Raw genomic sequence first — 20,996 nt, 5'->3', positions numbered from 1 at the left:
TTGGTTTTCACACTGTTTTCATAGCCTTTCTATATGAGAAAGATAAAAAGAAGTAAAAATATAAAGAAGTGAAATAAAAAGCAAAACACTGAAAATTAACGCATTACTGAGTAAAGTAAAGTATTGCTCACGTGAAGAATATTAATATATCTCTACTATTTTCGAAAGTGTTTTTCCCTATGACGCCCACGATTACCAACAAAGACTAGAGGCGGCATTTTCTTCTAGTACCACATCAACTACAGTTATAGTAGCGGTGCACCAGTCGCTCACCTCTCGACATATGACTGACAACGTTAACGGGACAGGCTAAGACGAATATAAATTTTCGGTCAACAGCTTTTCGAAAACACAACCGACTCGACTGCACGTAAAGTCAAACATTTCGACGGAACTTGCTAGAGAAGGTACGGTGAAGGCGAAAACACGGAACGGAGACCAGTTTCTCCTTTCGTTTTTAAAAACAACCACTGTACGAAAATGAAACTGAGAATTTATGGTTTAACAATTTCTTGATTTTGATTTTCATTTCGGTGACATAAGTATCACTCACAACTGAAATGTGACAATCTCAACGGCTGTAATAAAAGTACCTTTATGTGACTCCATTTACAAAGTACCACGAGTCTACATCGAATTTATACTCTATAAGTGGGTGCAGATGCTCGCTAAATCTGTTACCTGTTTCGTCATCCTCCTTGCCACCGGCAGTTGCTCCTCCTCCTGTGCCGGCAAAGTCCGGCAGTACCGGTGCTTCAATGCGATAGGCCGGATTGGCGCTGGGGGGCGTAGAAGATGGAGAATCCCGGGCATCATGTACTCCTGTTCGTGGATGATAGGCATTATGATTGTCTGTGATTGTTCGATTGATTGAATAAGTGACTGGTCGACCCAAACCGGATAGTGGATTTGTTTGGTAGTTGTTGTAGTAAACTGAGGAAGAATCGGTACAGCTTAAATGAAAATACTGTCGTCAGACTGGTTTTGGCAAGTGTTGGCAAGACGCGAGACGTCGAGATTCATTGTACTGCTGTGAACAAGCAAATTTTGTTTGGGGATATGTTGTTGTTGTTGTTATTATTATTTCAGTGTGTCGGAAAAGTGGTTAAAGTAGCCACCCAGACAGCACTACGCCGATGGATTTTGCTTTGTGTCTGTTAATAGATTATTGTTTGATTTTCGCGTCGTAGTAAACCGAAGGTTTAATGTTTACTACTAACACTAAATCAATTTGTTTGCTAAGGTGGTGCTGCACCGGCACTGGGTAAAAAATAGAGCGGAATAAACATTAGTTCATGTGAGAGGAGAGCGTAAATGTTCCAAAAAGTTCCGAAGATGTTAGAAATTTAACTAAAAAAAAGCTTCTCTATAAAAGTATTACGTTGAAATAATTCCATATAAATACGAGATAATCAACTGAATTATTCGACTTAAACCACAGACTAACAGACAGGACACTCAAATTAGATTCGTCAATCATTTTAACGGTCATTTCGAATATTCCTTTATTTGGGACAGTACTCACCGGTGTCATGATGGCGCCACGTTACCCTATCAAAAATATCCTTTCTGTCATCTAGACTGTGTTTATTTTTTTCATTTACCAACAGAGTTGCCATTCATACAGAATTACTTGTAATGTATTGATTTGTCTACGTCCATGCGAATTTCATGCAGGATACAGATTTAATACATATTGCCAAAACTATATACATAATTGTGCTACTTCTCATCCTCCAACGCAGTACAAAATCGAACCCGTTTTGTTACAATATTTACTTGCTTCTGGTCTACCGCCACTTAATTTCGGATGAAAATTACCAACACAATAAAAAATAATCTAGATGAGCAACGTTGAGAACCTTCCAAGATCGCTGAAAAAGTTAAGTATATTATCAACGTAATCCAATAATTTATTGTGATGATTCATTTTCAAATATTATGATGAAATCAGGCATCCCTGCAAGCAGCTGATCGGTGTTGACAAACGAGGGGAAACCAACTAGTAAAAAAACTTTCACATAACACAAGGGGTGTACCGATAGTAAATAGTTCGCGCAGTACAATATAGGTGGAACTAGTGAATCACGAAAAATTATTTTGATAAGAATTTACTCATACTGTCATGTCTGTTAGTCTGTGCTTAAACTATATACTTTTGATTTGATAACACAGGGTTATGAACGAAGGAATCAGAATTTGAACAATGTCTATCCACTCACCGGTTACTGATGTCGGACTATTTATTCAGAGCTTTATTTCACAATAAACACTGGCATCTCATCATTTGTCTCATTGTCAAACATTCAACACATCCCACCATTGTTCTATCACACTAAAAGCGCACGCACGTTTATTTTCATCAGACCCGTTGTGCTCCAATTGATGAGTGTGATTTTAAATTACTATGCGCTGAACGATGTTAGCCATTACGAAAAAGAAATTGAAATAAATTTTCTCGACTTTCTTTCACTGTTTTGTATTCATAATGTCAAACGTACATACTGAATCGAGAGGCGTAATAAGATAGTTCAACATTTAAGAATGTTGAATATCAAAGTATTTCTTCGTGAACCAATTTTAATTTGGAATCCACGCCGATACTTCAAAACAAAAAAATCCCCTGTTGCAGAAGTCCAAAGATTTTAAGTTGATCTGTGTTGTTGAGTTTTCAAGCAGTAGTGAACAAATACGAGTAATTTGGTTGAGTATATTGTCCGAGCCGATGACTGTATGGCTACAGCAACTCTGATAATATACCAAGTCGTTAACGGAATATATTGACTGTTCGTTTTGCTGCATTAAGATACGATAGGCGTCTCGACTCTTCGCAACTCGAGGGATATGAATGTTTGAAATATTTCTGTAACACCTGTCGCTATAGGCGTTTAATAGTTCATATATTTCTAGTTGTTGTATTACAAGAGCTGGAAATAGAGTGTGTGTTACTCTGATTGATAGCGAATAAAACACGGAAAATGCCTTGAGCATGCATAATTGCAACTAGCTCTTTCGAGATATTTCTTGTATTTACGCTTACAACTCGAGATATTTCAGCTGGCCGCATTTTGCCGCATAACCAATCAATGGTTGTATCATACTACTACAACAACAGTTTCCCAGGTATAATCGTCAGTAACTGTAAATGCTCACAATGTGATTTGGAGAAGCTCAAACGGAAATTTGAGGGGCTCTGAACTGATGAGGTTTGTTAGCAGTACAAAGATGTACATAGTCAACACAGGTTATTTGCGTCCTGCTTTTGCGAATTCTGGAAGGTCATGATCAGTATCTAACGGGGAAACAGATTGGAAAACTGACATGTGAACACAATGATGAAATGAAAACCGCGAAAATGTTACCGCAGAGACGGGACTCGAACCCGTAGCTAACTCCTAACCGGGGAAATTGTTTTACCAAATAAACTACCCTGCATATGAAAACATATGAATAGAAAGTCCAATTGATTGGACGAAAACTAAGCATGCTTCGCTGTACTTAGCCACCACGGTATTCACTTACAGTCCCGTATCGCGGTTTTCATTACATCATTGTATTCACATGTCAGTTTTTCAATCTGTTTCCCCGTTAGATACTGATCATATTAAAACTAGCTCCAGACGGCTCTACGTCTTAACAAAGACTAAAACAAATCGTTGAAGGTCAATAAAAGGTTTGTGTACCTTTACCATTGTGTTTAAGATCACACAATCGTCACTGCTGCTACCTCACACTAGTGGAGATCCATTAAATCGATGGATGAAACTATCGTGTGTTATCCCGTAGATAGCGAAATAGACAAAAACAAAAGTCTCGAATCAGTATCGTGCGGCAAGAACAGATGGGTAGAAATAGACTCGTGATCATTGTATGTGTTTCTGTTGAATTTGTTTCCGTCGATACGGGACTGTAAGTGAATACCGTGGTGGCTAAGTACCGCGAAGCATGCTTGGTTTTCGTCCAATCAATTGGACTTTCTCTTCATGTGTTTTCATATGCAGCGTAGTTTACATTGTAAAACAATGTAACCGGTTAGGAGTTAGCTACGGGTTCGAGTCCCGTCTCTGCGGTATCATTTTCGCGGTTTTCATTACATCATTGTGTTCACATGTCAGTTTTCCAATCTGTTTCCCCGTTAGATACTGATCATATTAAATCTCTAATATGTTTTCAAGAAATTTCTTACATTTAGTTTTGTGACAAGATGAATTCCTAGAGCTTGGCGGGAAATAATTATCTAAAAATTCCAAAAGAAGGAAAGCAAATAGCTTAAGGTCTATAAGCCTAAGTTGATTTCTTCTTGAAAAATGGGAACGTATAGTCGATCACCATATAAATCCATATCAGAGTGATAAAGTCGCTACAGCCCTGTTACATAATCTAATTAGCTTCGGTCTGTATGAACGTTATGAAAATCTGTTATTATTTTGTAGCCTAATCGAACGACCCAATATGTATGGATCAATGTCATACTAATATACTGCTAAATTTCGTTAAATGAGTAGTCATACTGTTTTTATTATATCAAAAATAAAATCTTTATTCCAAATTTTTTTCTGCAATTTAATTGGAAGATAAAGATAACCCGATTTATCTTCATTCTTCTTTCTAACATTTTTACTTGTATACGTAGGACATTGAAGCACATGGTAAGAGGAATGAAAATTGTCTCTAGAAAAAAACACCTCAACATGCATAAGGTTGCAAATAGTTTAATTTAGAGAACGCTTACGTCATCGAGATTTCAAACGGTTATCATAGTTTTTAAATCAACGCACAGAGGAAAAAATGGACCGAAACCTCGACGATTTTTCAGAAACGGTCGCTACCATGTACATTTTACTCCAAGTTCCCTTTTTGTAGTTGTAGAACCGAAATATTTGACGAAGACCAGATAAAGTAACAGCACGAAACTCGTTGTATGGTTTTACTTCTGTTTTTCTTGTTATAATATTCAGTTGATATTTGATTTACAATCCAAAAGCAGATCGAATACCTAATATCTCTGTTTTTTATCTCTGATTAAACTTTCTATCGCATTCCGGAAGGAGACTGGTTGCGGATTAAAAAATTCGATTAATATAACATGGAATACCCTAAAAAGTAGATTACAAATAGATTCAATGAACTCACGAATCATGTTGTACCGTTTTATCCCAATTTATTTTATAACTAAACTTTTTTTTGCATTCCGAAAAAAGACTGATTGAGGTTGATTAAACTCGATTGGTATTACGTGAAACGTCCTAAAAAGTAGATTACAAATCGATTCGATAGCTACACTAGTCATGTTATACCGTCTTACGATATATACGATTTATGAAATAAATTTTGGTAAAACGGGTTAAACGGGTTAGTACTGTCATTCCCATTATGTGTACTTGGATCGCTAAAGTTATCTACGTAATATGAACAACTATTGATGGTCGCATTGATCCTGCTTCAGGATTGTAAAGCAGAATTCAACTTAAAATTAAGTTTTATGGGAAATCGGGGTAAAAGTATGTAACACGATTCATGTGATCATGATAACTATCTGTTAAATATTTTTTGTGGGGTTAAATTCAAAACATAGAACTGTCTTAGGGTATCATAATTGTCCCAAACAAAGATCAGTTGATCTTTTTTGCTGTAAAGGCTATAGCAGGATAAGCATGTAAAATCTGCCCCCAAAGGGAATTCATATTGTTATACCACATTCGAAAGGTCATAGACTGTTAACTATTTTCTCAAAGTTTGAACCCTTTAAGTGCCATATTGACGGAACTAGGGTGGTTCTATTGATTTTTATTTTATTTGATTTTCGAAGAAACTGCTTCTCCGAAAAAATTGAAAAAAATCAGGCATGTTTAAGGCATTATGGGGATGCTTTACAATTTTTTTCAAAATTTTTGAAGATGTATTTCTTTTATTAAAAAATACTAGAAAATTTTGAAACATATTTTTTCCCTCTTCCAATTTTTGCACCACCCTGGATTTTTTAGTGATAAATAAAGAATTTTTGGACATGTTGAAGTGGTATGTTTCCATATTTTTTAAAAATGTGGATGACCAAAATATTTGATTTTTTCTAAAAAATCAATAACAGTCGACCATGCGTCCCCATCGAATTCTGAGAGAAGGAAACGCATGGTGCTTTATCTTAGCAGTTTCTAGTAGTAGTCGACCATGCGTTCCCATAAAGTTCTCTTAAAAGAGAAACGCATGGTGCTTTGTTCTAGTAGTTTATGATGCAACTCAAGCGCAAGGCTTAGAAATCAAAGTAACGAAAAGAAGGATATGAGTATCAACCTTTGCATAATACATACACGATCATATTTCGGGTACAACCTAGAAAGCTACAAAGCGAGAACTTACTGGTATGTGGTTCATATATGAATGGTAGTAATACATGAACGTCGCGAGTATCACACATATGAAATTCGGTTATGGCAGTCAAGAACTAGAGCGAGTGTCAGTTTTTTTACGTGTTGCTGATGGATGTAAAGAAAGAATAATGAAAGAAAGAATGAAAATTTCATTACAGTGTCAAAAGTTATCATAAAGATATGTTATCGAGGGATGTGTACAGTTTTCTGGAAAAATGTATAATAAAGATAAAGTTGGAGTTTTGTGTTTGAAAACTTCAATCGAATATCTTTATGATGGTTTTCATGGTTTGTAGACTGAGAGCGCTGTATATTTTTATATTTATTCTAAAATTTGAAACAACAACAGATATAAAAAAATAGTGATGCGTTATTTTTCATTTTTGAGTTATAACCTTTGCATAATTTCAAATCAAGCATTTATCGACCATGTCTATTAAAAAACTTGATTCGCTGAATCGATCTCTTTAATTTTTGGGTATATTGTGTAGAAAGTTCCATATTTTCCAGAAAATATCTGAGAATACATAACTAACTCAGTAAGTGATTTTCAAACTCAGAGGAACGCTTCCAGGTTTTTACAGGTTTAATATGGTCAAATATCATTGAGCTTCGTGATATGCTGGTGTAAATGAGAAAGATTTATTCGTATTTCTGTTCAAATTGCGAACGGGAAGTTCTAATAAGATAATATTATCAATCCTTGGATTGGAACGAGTGCAACAAGTATCGGAATATAGTAGCTCTGGAACAGAAGCTTTTGAAAAGGATGTTCTGCCAAGTTATTTTGGATTTAAAGCTTTATCACGAGATGACCCAATTGAGACACACATATCACAAAAAAGCTATTCGGGCCGGTAAAAAGTCTCATTTTTAAACGCTTACAAGTACTATATCGAGTACACTACAAATTCGACTGGATATTTGGGAATCCAGCGCCGTTGCTGTGAATGCGTTATTGGCAATTGAACTGTTGGTTGCTGTTCACACGAGGCCGCCATTATTCACTACCTTTCCTTATGCTCGGTTTTTATCCAGAATTGTGAGACCGGCGAAAATATTGTCAGAAATGCTCAAATCAGAACAGCTACCAAGTGACGATGATAATTCTATAGAATAAACGAAAAGAATCAGAGAGAAAATGTGTGCATGGAAATAGCAATGTATTTTTATAACATTTTTATCCCATTTCCTATTTAAATGAAAAATACAGTCAAAAATTTTCAGAAATTTTTTTGTGACCTTTCTTACATGAAACTTCTTAATCATTTCATAAAGACAATTGAAGTTTCAATTTAATAATTGACCCTTTTGAGTCTTAGTTCTGACTCCTACTGCGTCCATTAGTTCATCCAATAGCAAAATTTTATTAAAAATGATGTGCTGATAAAAAAAAAACTCCAGGGTTATGAAATCAACCACAAAATGTATAAAAATTTCAGCTTATTTTAAAATTTATAGCAGTTCATCGTTTGGTTTAAATAATATGATATTTAAAGAATAAGAGGAATATGCTTTATTAAACTCAAATTGATGTGACTATATTAGTATTATATTAGGATAAGAATTCTATGTAAAAGTGATGCTACGGCGAAGAACAACTTATGTAAATTGCCTTAAGAAATTAACGTATTTATGGAAAAACAATTCTAAGAAATCGATTCCAACCTTCATCAGTGGCCACTTTTGTTTGACACCAATATAAAAAAGAAAGAATTAAATTCACTGCTGTTTCAACTCGCTATGTATTTAGTGAAATGTACAGAGCTGGCAAAAAGAAAACCGCGTTGTACGAGACCCAACAGTGTAAAACGATTTGACCATTTCATGAAACACTATCGAATCATCGAATTATATACAGTCACTCGCTCTAGTTCTTGACTGCCGTAACCGAACTGCATATGTGTGATACTCGCAACGTTCATATATTACTACCATTCATATATAAACCACATACCAGTAAGTTCTCGCTTTGTAGCTTTCTAGGTTGTACCCGAAGTATGATCGTGTATGTATTATGCAAAGGTTGATACTCATTTCCTTCTTTTCGTTACTTTGATTTCTAAGCCCTGCGCTTGAGTTGCATCATAAACTACTAGAACAAAGCACCATGCGTTTCCGTTTTAAGAGAACTTTATGGGAACGCATGGTCGACTACTACTAGAAACTGCTAAGATAAAGCACCATGCGTTTCCTTCTCTCAGAATTTGATGGGAACGCATGGTCGACTGTTATTGATTTTTTAGAAAAAATTAAATATTTTGGTCGTCCACATTTTTAAAAAATATGAAAACATACCATTTTAACATGTCCGAAAATTCTTTATTTATCACTAAAAAATCCAGGGTGGTGCAAAAATTGGAAGAGGGAAAAAATATGTTTCAAAATTTTCTAGTATTTTTTAATAAAAGAAATACATCTTCAAAAATTTTGAAAAAAATTGTAAAGCATCCCCATAATGCCTTAAACATGCCTGATTTTTTTCAAATTTTTCGGAGAAGCAGTTTCTTCAAAAATCAAATAAAATAAAAATCAATAGAACCACCCTAGCTCCGTCAATATGGCAGTTAAAGGGTTGAAACTTTGAGAAAATTGTTTCCAGTCTATGACCTTTCGAATGTGGTATAACAATATGAATTCCCTTTGGGGGCAGATTTCACATGCTTATCCTGCTATAGCCTTTATGGAAGAAGGAAAATTGGAATAAAACCGAGTACGGATATTTACGGCCTTTCTAATTATCCGCAATTCATTTATCAAACTAATGAATATGCCAGGAGTGCATTTTAATTAGCTGAATTTAGTTTTCTAACAGTTTTACTGTCAGTCTTCGAAGTAAAGTCAGATAAAAGAGGAACTGGGGTAAAACGGGCATGATAGTGAATTTTGCGGCTATACTAATTATCATCAATCGATTCTGCGGTATTTTTTTGCATAATAAATGCCCACTTTTATAATATTTATTTATATTACTATGGAATTATTGTGTAAAGTCGCGTTTTTTATCCTTTTTCCCCATTGTGTAATGTATAACATATGACAACTATGCGAAAATACGCACACGAAAACTGATCAACGCGGAATTTATGTAACACTTTTAAGCAATTGATCATACTATAAACCACCTCACGTGATGAACGCTCTCGTGAATTACGTTGTGTCTGAACTAATAACTTCTTAATCAATGTAACACCAGCACAAGATCTCTTGGCTTACGCGAGTATGCAAAAGATCATACGAATTCGCTCAACTCGACGAATCGTATGAAATAATGAACGAAAGCATATAGGAAACGGGAGCGCTCTTTCAATCGTATATTATGTTTTATAAGATGACATCAGAGATTAACTCGTGATGAAAAAAGTCCCTGTTCCTTGGCCCACCGAGAGGGAGAGGGGAAAGAGGGCCCTGAGCCCGGACTTTGTTAGGGGGCCCGGAAATTCGAAATATTTAAAAAAATATTAAAATGGAAACGTGTTTGGAATGTTAATTATTTTGCCAATTTATTTGATAATGTATTCGAAATTCCCTTAATTCAATGATATTCCCAAACCTTAAAACTTTAAAAATAATCTCTCTCGACGGGGCTTGTGCCGGTGGTTTGATTACATTTCCAATAACACGTATTTAATATAGCAGCCAATTGATGTTCATTCAGCGAATTATGTTATGTTCGAGTAAAATCTAATAGAGGTACCGGATTTTTCGAATTATTCGATTATTCAATATTCGAAAATAATTTTTCAAACAAATCGATTAATTTTTCTTCTATTGCCAAGTATATCATTCAATTACTCTATCAATTGATCGATTCTCTGGTCGATTGGTTTTGGAAATAGTCGATATAATGTTTAGACTAATTGATTAGATTTTAATCGTTAGGATGGTTAGGGCAACGCGATCAGACATACGAACGTGAATACCATGGTGTGTGGCCAGTATTTAAGTGAACAACGTTACTTAGTTCGTGTAATATGGAGTGTATCTAACTCGGAATATATACGAACTACATTCACAGAATACAGACATCCAGGCACATAATTACGGTTTTAAAAACTCTGTGTAAAGCGTATAAGAATATTCCGTTAAGAATCACCGTTACGTACTATTTTGCATGCATGAATTACCATTGCTGGATCGCAAGAACCCATTGACGATTGCTGGGCTTTTTGAAGCACCTCTATAGGCTACTTGCTACTTGTTACTCACTTTGCCAAACAACCGCTAAATTCGTTACACACATTGAAATCTCTAATGGATGTCTGTTCTTTATACTATATTTATTCACTTTTTTATTTAGTTGTTTTTATTTCCCGTTTAAATTTTACAGAAAATTAAAAAAAATTCTCGAAAAGCCTGCAATGCAAAAATTAACAACACTTCTGAAACAAAGAAGAAAATCCCATCTGAAATCAATGTTCACTGCACTTTATCAAAAAGGGGGAATTAATAACATTCTCCAGCACGCTCAAGTTAATCAATTCTTCAAATCACAAACGACATTACGATGCGTCTTACTATCAACGTCAGTAACATTTTACGGCGAACCTAATCATCATTAAACAGTAATTTTCGTTATTGTTTGCTCACCGATTCTTCCGTCAGGTCCAAACCAGAACTATCATGAGTTTCATCTTGGTGGATACCTACCTCTTCTAACCGACGACAGCGCTTCGACGATCAACTTCTGATTGACGCCGCACAAATTGGCCGCTAGTCTTTCACACTTTTTGTGACAGTTTACGTCACAGTCTGCAAGAATATCAATCATGACCATCACCATTTCACTACATAAAATGTAATTATAAATAACGTATGCTCTTTGTTTTATAAATAGCTGCTAAATAATAGACAACATATACTTGCCTATAATAAGACTCTGTTCTTATTATTCGACAGGAATAGAGGCGGAGATGGCGTATAAATTATAGTAATATATCTCGTGATTTCTTCGTCTATTTGGCATGCAGTTGGTATGAGAAAAATCCCAAAATCGTTTAATTAAAATAAAAGTGTATAACTGTAAATGATGTCGGTGGTCACACAGTAGACCTGAAAAAACCGACCATTCATACAATTAAAACTAGGATTACCTCGCAATCACCCTTTTTTGCCTCTATGTATTATGTGAGCGCTTGTGCCTTTTAACAAATGATAGGCCTAAGAAGTTACTGGAAACGTCCCAGATATACCAAACAATATTTTATGGTAGTACTATTTATTTTGGAAACGGGTAGTAAAAGTTTTTGTATTTCTGAAAGTATATCTTAGCTTCAACCGGAATGTTTTGATAGCAAGTTTGCAACAGACTAACTTCAGTTAAACTCAACTAGAGCACTGGAAGGATTCATGACAAAATATGTTTAGTTTCATTTAGGGGTTAGCCAAATTTTGTGCTAGGGCACATAACCGTTTTCATTATTTTTACGTTTCGTCTTTGACTCATCAGTGCAGAGCAGTTCAAATTGAACTGCTTAGTGCTAAACTCGGCAGTTCAATTTGAACCGCTAAGCAGACGTAAAGTTTCTGCTATTTACAGAACACTTTTTGTTTTGCAACGAAGTGCAATGTCTTTTCTGACGTGCCGAACGAAAACGTGTTTTCGACTATTTCTGGCCGATGCAGGTATGGTCATTTAGGGGTTAGCCAAATTTTGTGCTAGGGCACATAACCGTTTTCATTATTTTTACGTTTCGTCTTTGACTCATCAGTGCAGAGCAGTTCAAATTGAACTGCTTAGTGCTAAACTCGGCAGTTCAATTTGAACCGCTAAGCAGACGTAAAGTTTCTGCTATTTACAGAACACTTTTTGTTTTGCAACGAAGTGCAATGTCTTTTCTGACGTGCCGAACGAAAACGTGTTTTCGACTATTTCTGGCCGATGCAGGTATGGTCATTTAGGGGTTAGCCAAATTTTGTGCTAGGGCACATAACCGTTTTCATTATTTTTACGTTTCGTCTTTGACTCATCAGTGCAGAGCAGTTCAAATTGAACTGCTTAGTGCTAAACTCGGCAGTTCAATTTGAACCGCTAAGCAGACGTAAAGTTTCTGCTATTTACAGAACACTTTTTGTTTTGCAACGAAGTGCAATGTCTTTTCTGACGTGCCGAACGAAAACGTGTTTTCGACTATTTCTGGCCGATGCAGGTATGGTCATTTAGGGGTTAGCCAAATTTTGTGCTAGGGCACATAACCGTTTTCATTATTTTTACGTTTCGTCTTTGACTCATCAGTGCAGAGCAGTTCAAATTGAACTGCTTAGTGCTAAACTCGGCAGTTCAATTTGAACCGCTAAGCAGACGTAAAGTTTCTGCTATTTACAGAACACTTTTTGTTTTGCAACGAAGTGCAATGTCTTTTCTGACGTGCCGAACGAAAACGTGTTTTCGACTATTTCTGGCCGATGCAGGTATAGTCATTTAGGGGTTAGCCAAATTTTGTGCTAGGGCACATAACCGTTTTCATTATTTTTACGTTTCGTCTTTGACTCATCAGTGCAGAGCAGTTCAAATTGAACTGCTTAGTGCTAAACTCGGCAGTTCAATTTGAACCGCTAAGCAGACGTAAAGTTTCTGCTATTTACAGAACACTTTTTGTTTTGCAACGAAGTGCAATGTCTTTTCTGACGTGCCGAACGAAAACGTGTTTTCGACTATTTCTGGCCGATGCAGGTATGGTCATTTAGGGGTTAGCCAAATTTTGTGCTAGGGCACATAACCGTTTTCATTATTTTTACGTTTCGTCTTTGACTCATCAGTGCAGAGCAGTTCAAATTGAACTGCTTAGTGCTAAACTCGGGTGCTAAACTAAATGACCATACCTGCATCGGCCAGAAATAGTCGAAAACACGTTTTCGTTCGGCACGTCAGAAAAGACATTGCACTTCGTTGCAAAACAAAAAGTGTTCTGTAAATAGCAGAAACTTTACGTCTGCTTAGCGGTTCAAATTGAACTGCCGAGTTTAGCACTAAGCAGTTCAATTTGAACTGCTCTGCACTGATGAGTCAAAGACGAAACGTAAAAATAATGAAAACGGTTATGTGCCCTAGCACAAAATTTGGCTAACCCCTAAATGACCATACCTGCATCGGCCAGAAATAGTCGAAAACACGTTTTCGTTCGGCACGTCAGAAAAGACATTGCACTTCGTTGCAAAACAAAAAGTGTTCTGTAAATAGCAGAAACTTTACGTCTGCTTAGCGGTTCAAATTGAACTGCCGAGTTTAGCACTAAGCAGTTCAATTTGAACTGCTCTGCACTGATGAGTCAAAGACGAAACGTAAAAATAATGAAAACGGTTATGTGCCCTAGCACAAAATTTGGCTAACCCCTAAATGACCATACCTGCATCGGCCAGAAATAGTCGAAAACACGTTTTCGTTCGGCACGTCAGAAAAGACATTGCACTTCGTTGCAAAACAAAAAGTGTTCTGTAAATAGCAGAAACTTTACGTCTGCTTAGCGGTTCAAATTGAACTGCCGAGTTTAGCACTAAGCAGTTCAATTTGAACTGCTCTGCACTGATGAGTCAAAGACGAAACGTAAAAATAATGAAAACGGTTATGTGCCCTAGCACAAAATTTGGCTAACCCCTAAATGACCATACCTGCATCGGCCAGAAATAGTCGAAAACACGTTTTCGTTCGGCACGTCAGAAAAGACATTGCACTTCGTTGCAAAACAAAAAGTGTTCTGTAAATAGCAGAAACTTTACGTCTGCTTAGCGGTTCAAATTGAACTGCCGAGTTTAGCACTAAGCAGTTCAATTTGAACTGCTCTGCACTGATGAGTCAAAGACGAAACGTAAAAATAATGAAAACGGTTATGTGCCCTAGCACAAAATTTGGCTAACCCCTAAATGACCATACCTGCATCGGCCAGAAATAGTCGAAAACACGTTTTCGTTCGGCACGTCAGAAAAGACATTGCACTTCGTTGCAAAACAAAAAGTGTTCTGTAAATAGCAGAAACTTTACGTCTGCTTAGCGGTTCAAATTGAACTGCCGAGTTTAGCACTAAGCAGTTCAATTTGAACTGCTCTGCACTGATGAGTCAAAGACGAAACGTAAAAATAATGAAAACGGTTATGTGCCCTAGCACAAAATTTGGCTAACCCCTAAATGACCATACCTGCATCGGCCAGAAATAGTCGAAAACACGTTTTCGTTCGGCACGTCAGAAAAGACATTGCACTTCGTTGCAAAACAAAAAGTGTTCTGTAAATAGCAGAAACTTTACGTCTGCTTAGCGGTTCAAATTGAACTGCCGAGTTTAGCACTAAGCAGTTCAATTTGAACTGCTCTGCACTGATGAGTCAAAGACGAAACGTAAAAATAATGAAAACGGTTATGTGCCCTAGCACAAAATTTGGCTAACCCCTAAATGACCATACCTGCATCGGCCAGAAATAGTCGAAAACACGTTTTCGTTCGGCACGTCAGAAAAGACATTGCACTTCGTTGCAAAACAAAAAGTGTTCTGTAAATAGCAGAAACTTTACGTCTGCTTAGCGGTTCAAATTGAACTGCCGAGTTTAGCACTAAGCAGTTCAATTTGAACTGCTCTGCACTGATGAGTCAAAGACGAAACGTAAAAATAATGAAAACGGTTATGTGCCCTAGCACAAAATTTGGCTAACCCCTAAATGACCATACCTGCATCGGCCAGAAATAGTCGAAAACACGTTTTCGTTCGGCACGTCAGAAAAGACATTGCACTTCGTTGCAAAACAAAAAGTGTTCTGTAAATAGCAGAAACTTTACGTCTGCTTAGCGGTTCAAATTGAACTGCCGAGTTTAGCACTAAGCAGTTCAATTTGAACTGCTCTGCACTGATGAGTCAAAGACGAAACGTAAAAATAATGAAAACGGTTATGTGCCCTAGCACAAAATTTGGCTAACCCCTAAATGACCATACCTGCATCGGCCAGAAATAGTCGAAAACACGTTTTCGTTCGGCACGTCAGAAAAGACATTGCACTTCGTTGCAAAACAAAAAGTGTTCTGTAAATAGCAGAAACTTTACGTCTGCTTAGCGGTTCAAATTGAACTGCCGAGTTTAGCACTAAGCAGTTCAATTTGAACTGCTCTGCACTGATGAGTCAAAGACGAAACGTAAAAATAATGAAAACGGTTATGTGCCCTAGCACAAAATTTGGCTAACCCCTAAATGACCATACCTGCATCGGCCAGAAATAGTCGAAAACACGTTTTCGTTCGGCACGTCAGAAAAGACATTGCACTTCGTTGCAAAACAAAAAGTGTTCTGTAAATAGCAGAAACTTTACGTCTGCTTAGCGGTTCAAATTGAACTGCCGAGTTTAGCACTAAGCAGTTCAATTTGAACTGCTCTGCACTGATGAGTCAAAGACGAAACGTAAAAATAATGAAAACGGTTATGTGCCCTAGCACAAAATTTGGCTAACCCCTAAATGACCATACCTGCATCGGCCAGAAATAGTCGAAAACACGTTTTCGTTCGGCACGTCAGAAAAGACATTGCACTTCGTTGCAAAACAAAAAGTGTTCTGTAAATAGCAGAAACTTTACGTCTGCTTAGCGGTTCAAATTGAACTGCCGAGTTTAGCACTAAGCAGTTCAATTTGAACTGCTCTGCACTGATGAGTCAAAGACGAAACGTAAAAATAATGAAAACGGTTATGTGCCCTAGCACAAAATTTGGCTAACCCCTAAATGACCATACCTGCATCGGCCAGAAATAGTCGAAAACACGTTTTCGTTCGGCACGTCAGAAAAGACATTGCACTTCGTTGCAAAACAAAAAGTGTTCTGTAAATAGCAGAAACTTTACGTCTGCTTAGCGGTTCAAATTGAACTGCCGAGTTTAGCACTAAGCAGTTCAATTTGAACTGCTCTGCACTGATGAGTCAAAGACGAAACGTAAAAATAATGAAAACGGTTATGTGCCCTAGCACAAAATTTGGCTAACCCCTAAATGACCATACCTGCATCGGCCAGAAATAGTCGAAAACACGTTTTCGTTCGGCACGTCAGAAAAGACATTGCACTTCGTTGCAAAACAAAAAGTGTTCTGTAAATAGCAGAAACTTTACGTCTGCTTAGCGGTTCAAATTGAACTGCCGAGTTTAGCACTAAGCAGTTCAATTTGAACTGCTCTGCACTGATGAGTCAAAGACGAAACGTAAAAATAATGAAAACGGTTATGTGCCCTAGCACAAAATTTGGCTAACCCCTAAATGACCATACCTGCATCGGCCAGAAATAGTCGAAAACACGTTTTCGTTCGGCACGTCAGAAAAGACATTGCACTTCGTTGCAAAACAAAAAGTGTTCTGTAAATAGCAGAAACTTTACGTCTGCTTAGCGGTTCAAATTGAACTGCCGAGTTTAGCACTAAGCAGTTCAATTTGAACTGCTCTGCACTGATGAGTCAAAGACGAAACGTAAAAATAATGAAAACGGTTATGTGCCCTAGCACAAAATTTGGCTAACCCCTAAATGACCATACCTGCATCGGCCAGAAATAGTCGAAAACACGTTTTCGTTCGGCACGTCAGAAAAGACATTGCACTTCGTTGCAAAACAAAAAGTGTTCTGTAAATAGCAGAAACTTTACGTCTGCTTAGCGGTTCAAATTGAACTGCCGAGTTTAGCACTAAGCAGTTCAATTTGAACTGCTCTGCACTGATGAGTCAAAGACGAAACGTAAAAATAATGTTTAGTTTACTTATTTTTCATTTCACATTATGTATAGAAAAGAAAAGTTAATGCATTTGAAAATGATTGGATATTTTGTAGAAATGTACGACTTCAATACTTTTATTTTTCACGTCCATTAAACATTGGAAAATTGCTTCGAACCCACGTAACTATGACAAATTAAAAAGTTCATTTATTTCTGACATGCGACAAACGGAAAATTTTTCTATATTGTGACATGCATTCCTTCCTGTTTCTCGCTTTTGTCTCTTATAAGTAATAAATAATGTAAGCAAAATTTCTCACGTTCGAACAGAGACAGCTCAGTTGTTGTCACTCATCTTCGTTCACATCTGAATTCAGGAAAGAAAAACATCACGGTATGCTGGTTAAATATAATGGCTTGCTTATGTGCTGAAAATAAATTTCCGAAGTACCGTAGTTGCGCGTTCAACAACGACGCTGTTGGTATTAATAACGCTTATTAACTATACTCCTTTTTTTCGCATCTATCTTGGTTGATTATCCCTAGTCAGTAAAATCAACGACGTCCTTGAAACGATTGTTTTGATGCAGTTTAACAACACGCAGAGAAAAATATTGTACACGCAGAGAAATGGAGCTTGTTTAAAATAACAAATCAGTTAGTAGATTTTTAAACCTGACTCATGTTAATTTCAAGCTAGAATATGATTGTTCTACACCATTTTCTCCCTTTAACAACTACAAAGATCTCTTTTCAATGTTAATAAATGTTTTGGTCTTGCCAAACGAAAAAAAATATTGTTCCAGCTGATTTTATTGTTGAAGTAATTCATCAATATATTGCGTATCAACAAAAGCAGAGTTGATTTTATTGGCAATATCTATGTTGATTCAATTCTGGTTTATCTTTATGTTAAGAACAAAATTTATTCATTTTATCTGTTGTCTTATTTGTGTAATGATACAACAAAGTTTATTGTTCAAAAGAATCGTGTCAGTCCTATTTCTAATAAACCAGAGCTGTTTTTTCAATCGTGAATGAACAGAAAAGTTTTTTATGCGTTTCAAAAGTAAAATTTCATCTGCTTATATATTTTTCATCGGGCTTTTCATCAGTCCAAGCGTAAGTATTGATAGTTAATAATATTAGAAACTGCAATAACACGTTTTCTTAACAACATATATTTGATGCAGGTTATCTCTGTCTTCACCGGAAGAGCGCCGGGGCAGGGTACTTATAGTATCATTGGATACTATAAAAAGTAATATTGAATTGATTGTGGTATGTAGATAAATAATATAAATGTATGGAATATAAATGTAATTGGAATTCCTTACAAATATATAAATTGTAGAAAAATGTTCCAAAAACAAGCCTTCAAATTATTTCGAAAGAAATCATTTTACTCGTAAAAACAAATCAAAATGAATAATTTCTACAAACAAAAGCGTAAATTGAAATAGTAATCATTTTAAGTTGATATCTTATCATTTATTTCAACTGCCAAGTTTATAAATTCAAAACACTATAAATATTACCTTTATCCAAAATAAGTTATTTTTAAACTGATTTTGCTAGTTGAATTGACTATGATATTGTTTGTCAAGAAATTGACAGGAACGCACAAGTAAAATATTTGTTGGTATTATCAAAATATTTATAGAAAGAAACTAATCCACTGAGAAAAATCAAATACCTAGTTTTGTTGTTTCAAGCAACAATATTTGCTATATTAAACCAATTTTTCTTTTGTCACTATTTCAACAAAATAAATCGTTACGTGAAACCCAGATTTAGTTACATTTACAATATTTTTCTCTGCGTGGACTGATGAAAAGCCCGATGAAAAATATATAAGCAGATGAAATTTTACTTTAGAAACGCATAAAAAACTTTTCTGTTCATTCACGATTGAAAAAACAGCTCTGGTTTATAAGAAATAGGACTGATACGGTTCTTTTGAACAATAAACTTTGTTGTATCATTACACAAATAAGACAACAGATAAAATGAATAAATTTTGTTCTTAACATAAAGATAAACCAGAATTGAATCAACATAGATATTGCCAATAAAATCAACTCTGCTTTTGTTGATACGCAATATATTGATGCATTACTTCAACAATAAAATCAGCTGGAACAATATTTTTTTTCGTTTGGCAAGACCAAAACATTTATTAACATTGAAAAGAGATCTTTGTAGTTGTTAAAGGGAGAAAATGGTGTAGAACAATCATATTCTAGCTTGAAATTAACATGAGTCAGGTTTAAAAATCTACTAACTGATTTGTTATTTTAAACAAGCTCCATTTCTCTGCGTGAATGCATATTTCATTTGGCAGTTGCAATAGGTACAATTAATTGCGTTTTCGAAGATAGGTACCTTGCAGCGCTGATTTTACGTATTAATGGACTTTACACTCTAAACTAGTGTAATGTCCACTAATACGTAACAAAAACCGAATGCCTTTTTTTATTGTCAAGGGCCTTGGTATCTTGTATTCTTGGTCAGATAGTTTCCCCAGGATGAAAAAATTGAAAAATGTATCGTGAATTGACGTGAAAGACGACCTTGGTGAAACAGTTAGCTGCAAAACCATGTCCGGAATCGTTTGTTTTTTGAGAAAGTGTGAAAATAATAAATTGCTAAAGCGAGATTTGGATCATCAACTGAAATCACTTAAGCATCGGTTTAAAGGATGTAGGTTTTTTGATTGGAAAGGAAGTTCAAGATTGATCCAAAGCAGTTTTGGTTTTACAAACTGTACCACTAAATTTGGTGGGATTTATTGTTGATGATAAGTAAAAGCTTCAAGGGGGCGTTGTTCAGAAATGTGACATTCTTATTGTCTTGGCTGTTTTTCAAGCAATGCTTGGTTCAATTTAATTTCATTTACTGGTATCTGGTTTAAGAAGCTTGCAGCTCTAGATACCTCTTTGATCCTACTAAATGCACTTCATCGTTATCTTTTCGAAGCGATCGGGTTTTGCAGTTGATGTCGACGGTTGGCCAGGGTCAAGCCATGATTTTCAGCGCTTGGGATTCTCGAAATAAATTCATTACTCATCTTTTGTTACAACCCGAAGCAGAAAACCCTTTGTTTCATGCCAAAAAAGCAAATTTTTGTCAACAATTTTCCCGTAATCTGTCATTCAGTTGTTGAGAAACCCTTTTTCACAACTTCTGAATTTTGCCCATAACGAGTAGACGATCAGATTTGGCTTGGTAAGTAACGGTGAACCTTTCCGTAATTTGGTTTTAACTTTGGGTATTATCTTCGTTCAAAAATCCTTGCGATTTAGCATTTTCAAACTATTTGGATTAACCTGTGCGTTCTTTGTCTTTGTAACCAATAGGTTTCAGAATGATAAAAAGGCTCCACCACAAGTCTATAAACTTCCTTACGAGACTCGTACGCGAGTGAGCCTCTCATGTATGCTGGTGAATCTGACAGCCTCGGATGAATATTAAAATCTCTGAGCAAAATGTATCGGCGTTTTTCAGTTGCACCGTATTCTTACACCTCTTCTTCCATGGATTGATATTAGATCGGTTTGAGCCCGAAGGGTTATCTGGTCGCTCAGAGGTGGAGACACTAGAGATAGTGTTGCCATACAATAATGACCTGTCAAACATATGCTTTTTTGTCGGAAACTTTCGTTGTATTTCGGTAAAAGTCGTTTTCCCACCAATAATTCAAGATAAATACGCTTTTATAATAATTTTTCGTCCATAGAACCCGGATCTTGGCTCGAAGTCACCGCTACTACGGCGGAAAGATAACTCCACCAGGAAGTACGAAGCATTCCGCGAAGGTTAGACGGAATTCTGGTGGGACATTTACCCGATTTTACACGTTCGGCCATCCCCAACAATCTGTGGGCCGTTCCCGATAATGAGGGCGTAGGACGCCATTTTCTCAGGCCTACGAATACCGAAAGCTGTCAGCGTAGCCGAG

At 36.3% G+C, this 20,996-nt stretch overlaps 1 protein-coding gene across 9 annotated transcripts in view; it reads right to left on the bottom strand.

Moving 5' to 3' along the window:
* LOC131425244 (putative protein kinase C delta type homolog) overlaps positions 1–20,996 on the bottom strand; it is a 190,858-nt gene that overhangs the window by 31,111 nt on the left and 138,751 nt on the right. For 3 of the 9 annotated variants that reach the window (XM_058586973.1, XM_058586974.1, XM_058586972.1), the window contains exons 7-8: positions 11,019–11,120; positions 682–852 (exon numbers count right to left, since the gene is read on the bottom strand). The exons of 5 other annotated variants lie outside the window; for them this stretch is intronic. In XM_058586973.1, the coding sequence (XP_058442956.1) occupies positions 682–852; positions 11,019–11,120 (273 nt within the window). The remainder of the gene's footprint in view (positions 1–681; positions 853–11,018; positions 11,121–20,996) is intronic. One more of the 9 variants, XM_058586975.1, reaches the window with a different exon arrangement.

The sequence above is a fragment of the Malaya genurostris genome, chromosome 1, assembly GCF_030247185.1.
Source record: "Malaya genurostris strain Urasoe2022 chromosome 1, Malgen_1.1, whole genome shotgun sequence".
NCBI lineage: Eukaryota > Metazoa > Arthropoda > Insecta > Diptera > Culicidae > Malaya > Malaya genurostris.
Note: the sequence above shows the minus strand (reverse complement) of the source record. Positions and strands in the feature narration are given on the sequence as shown.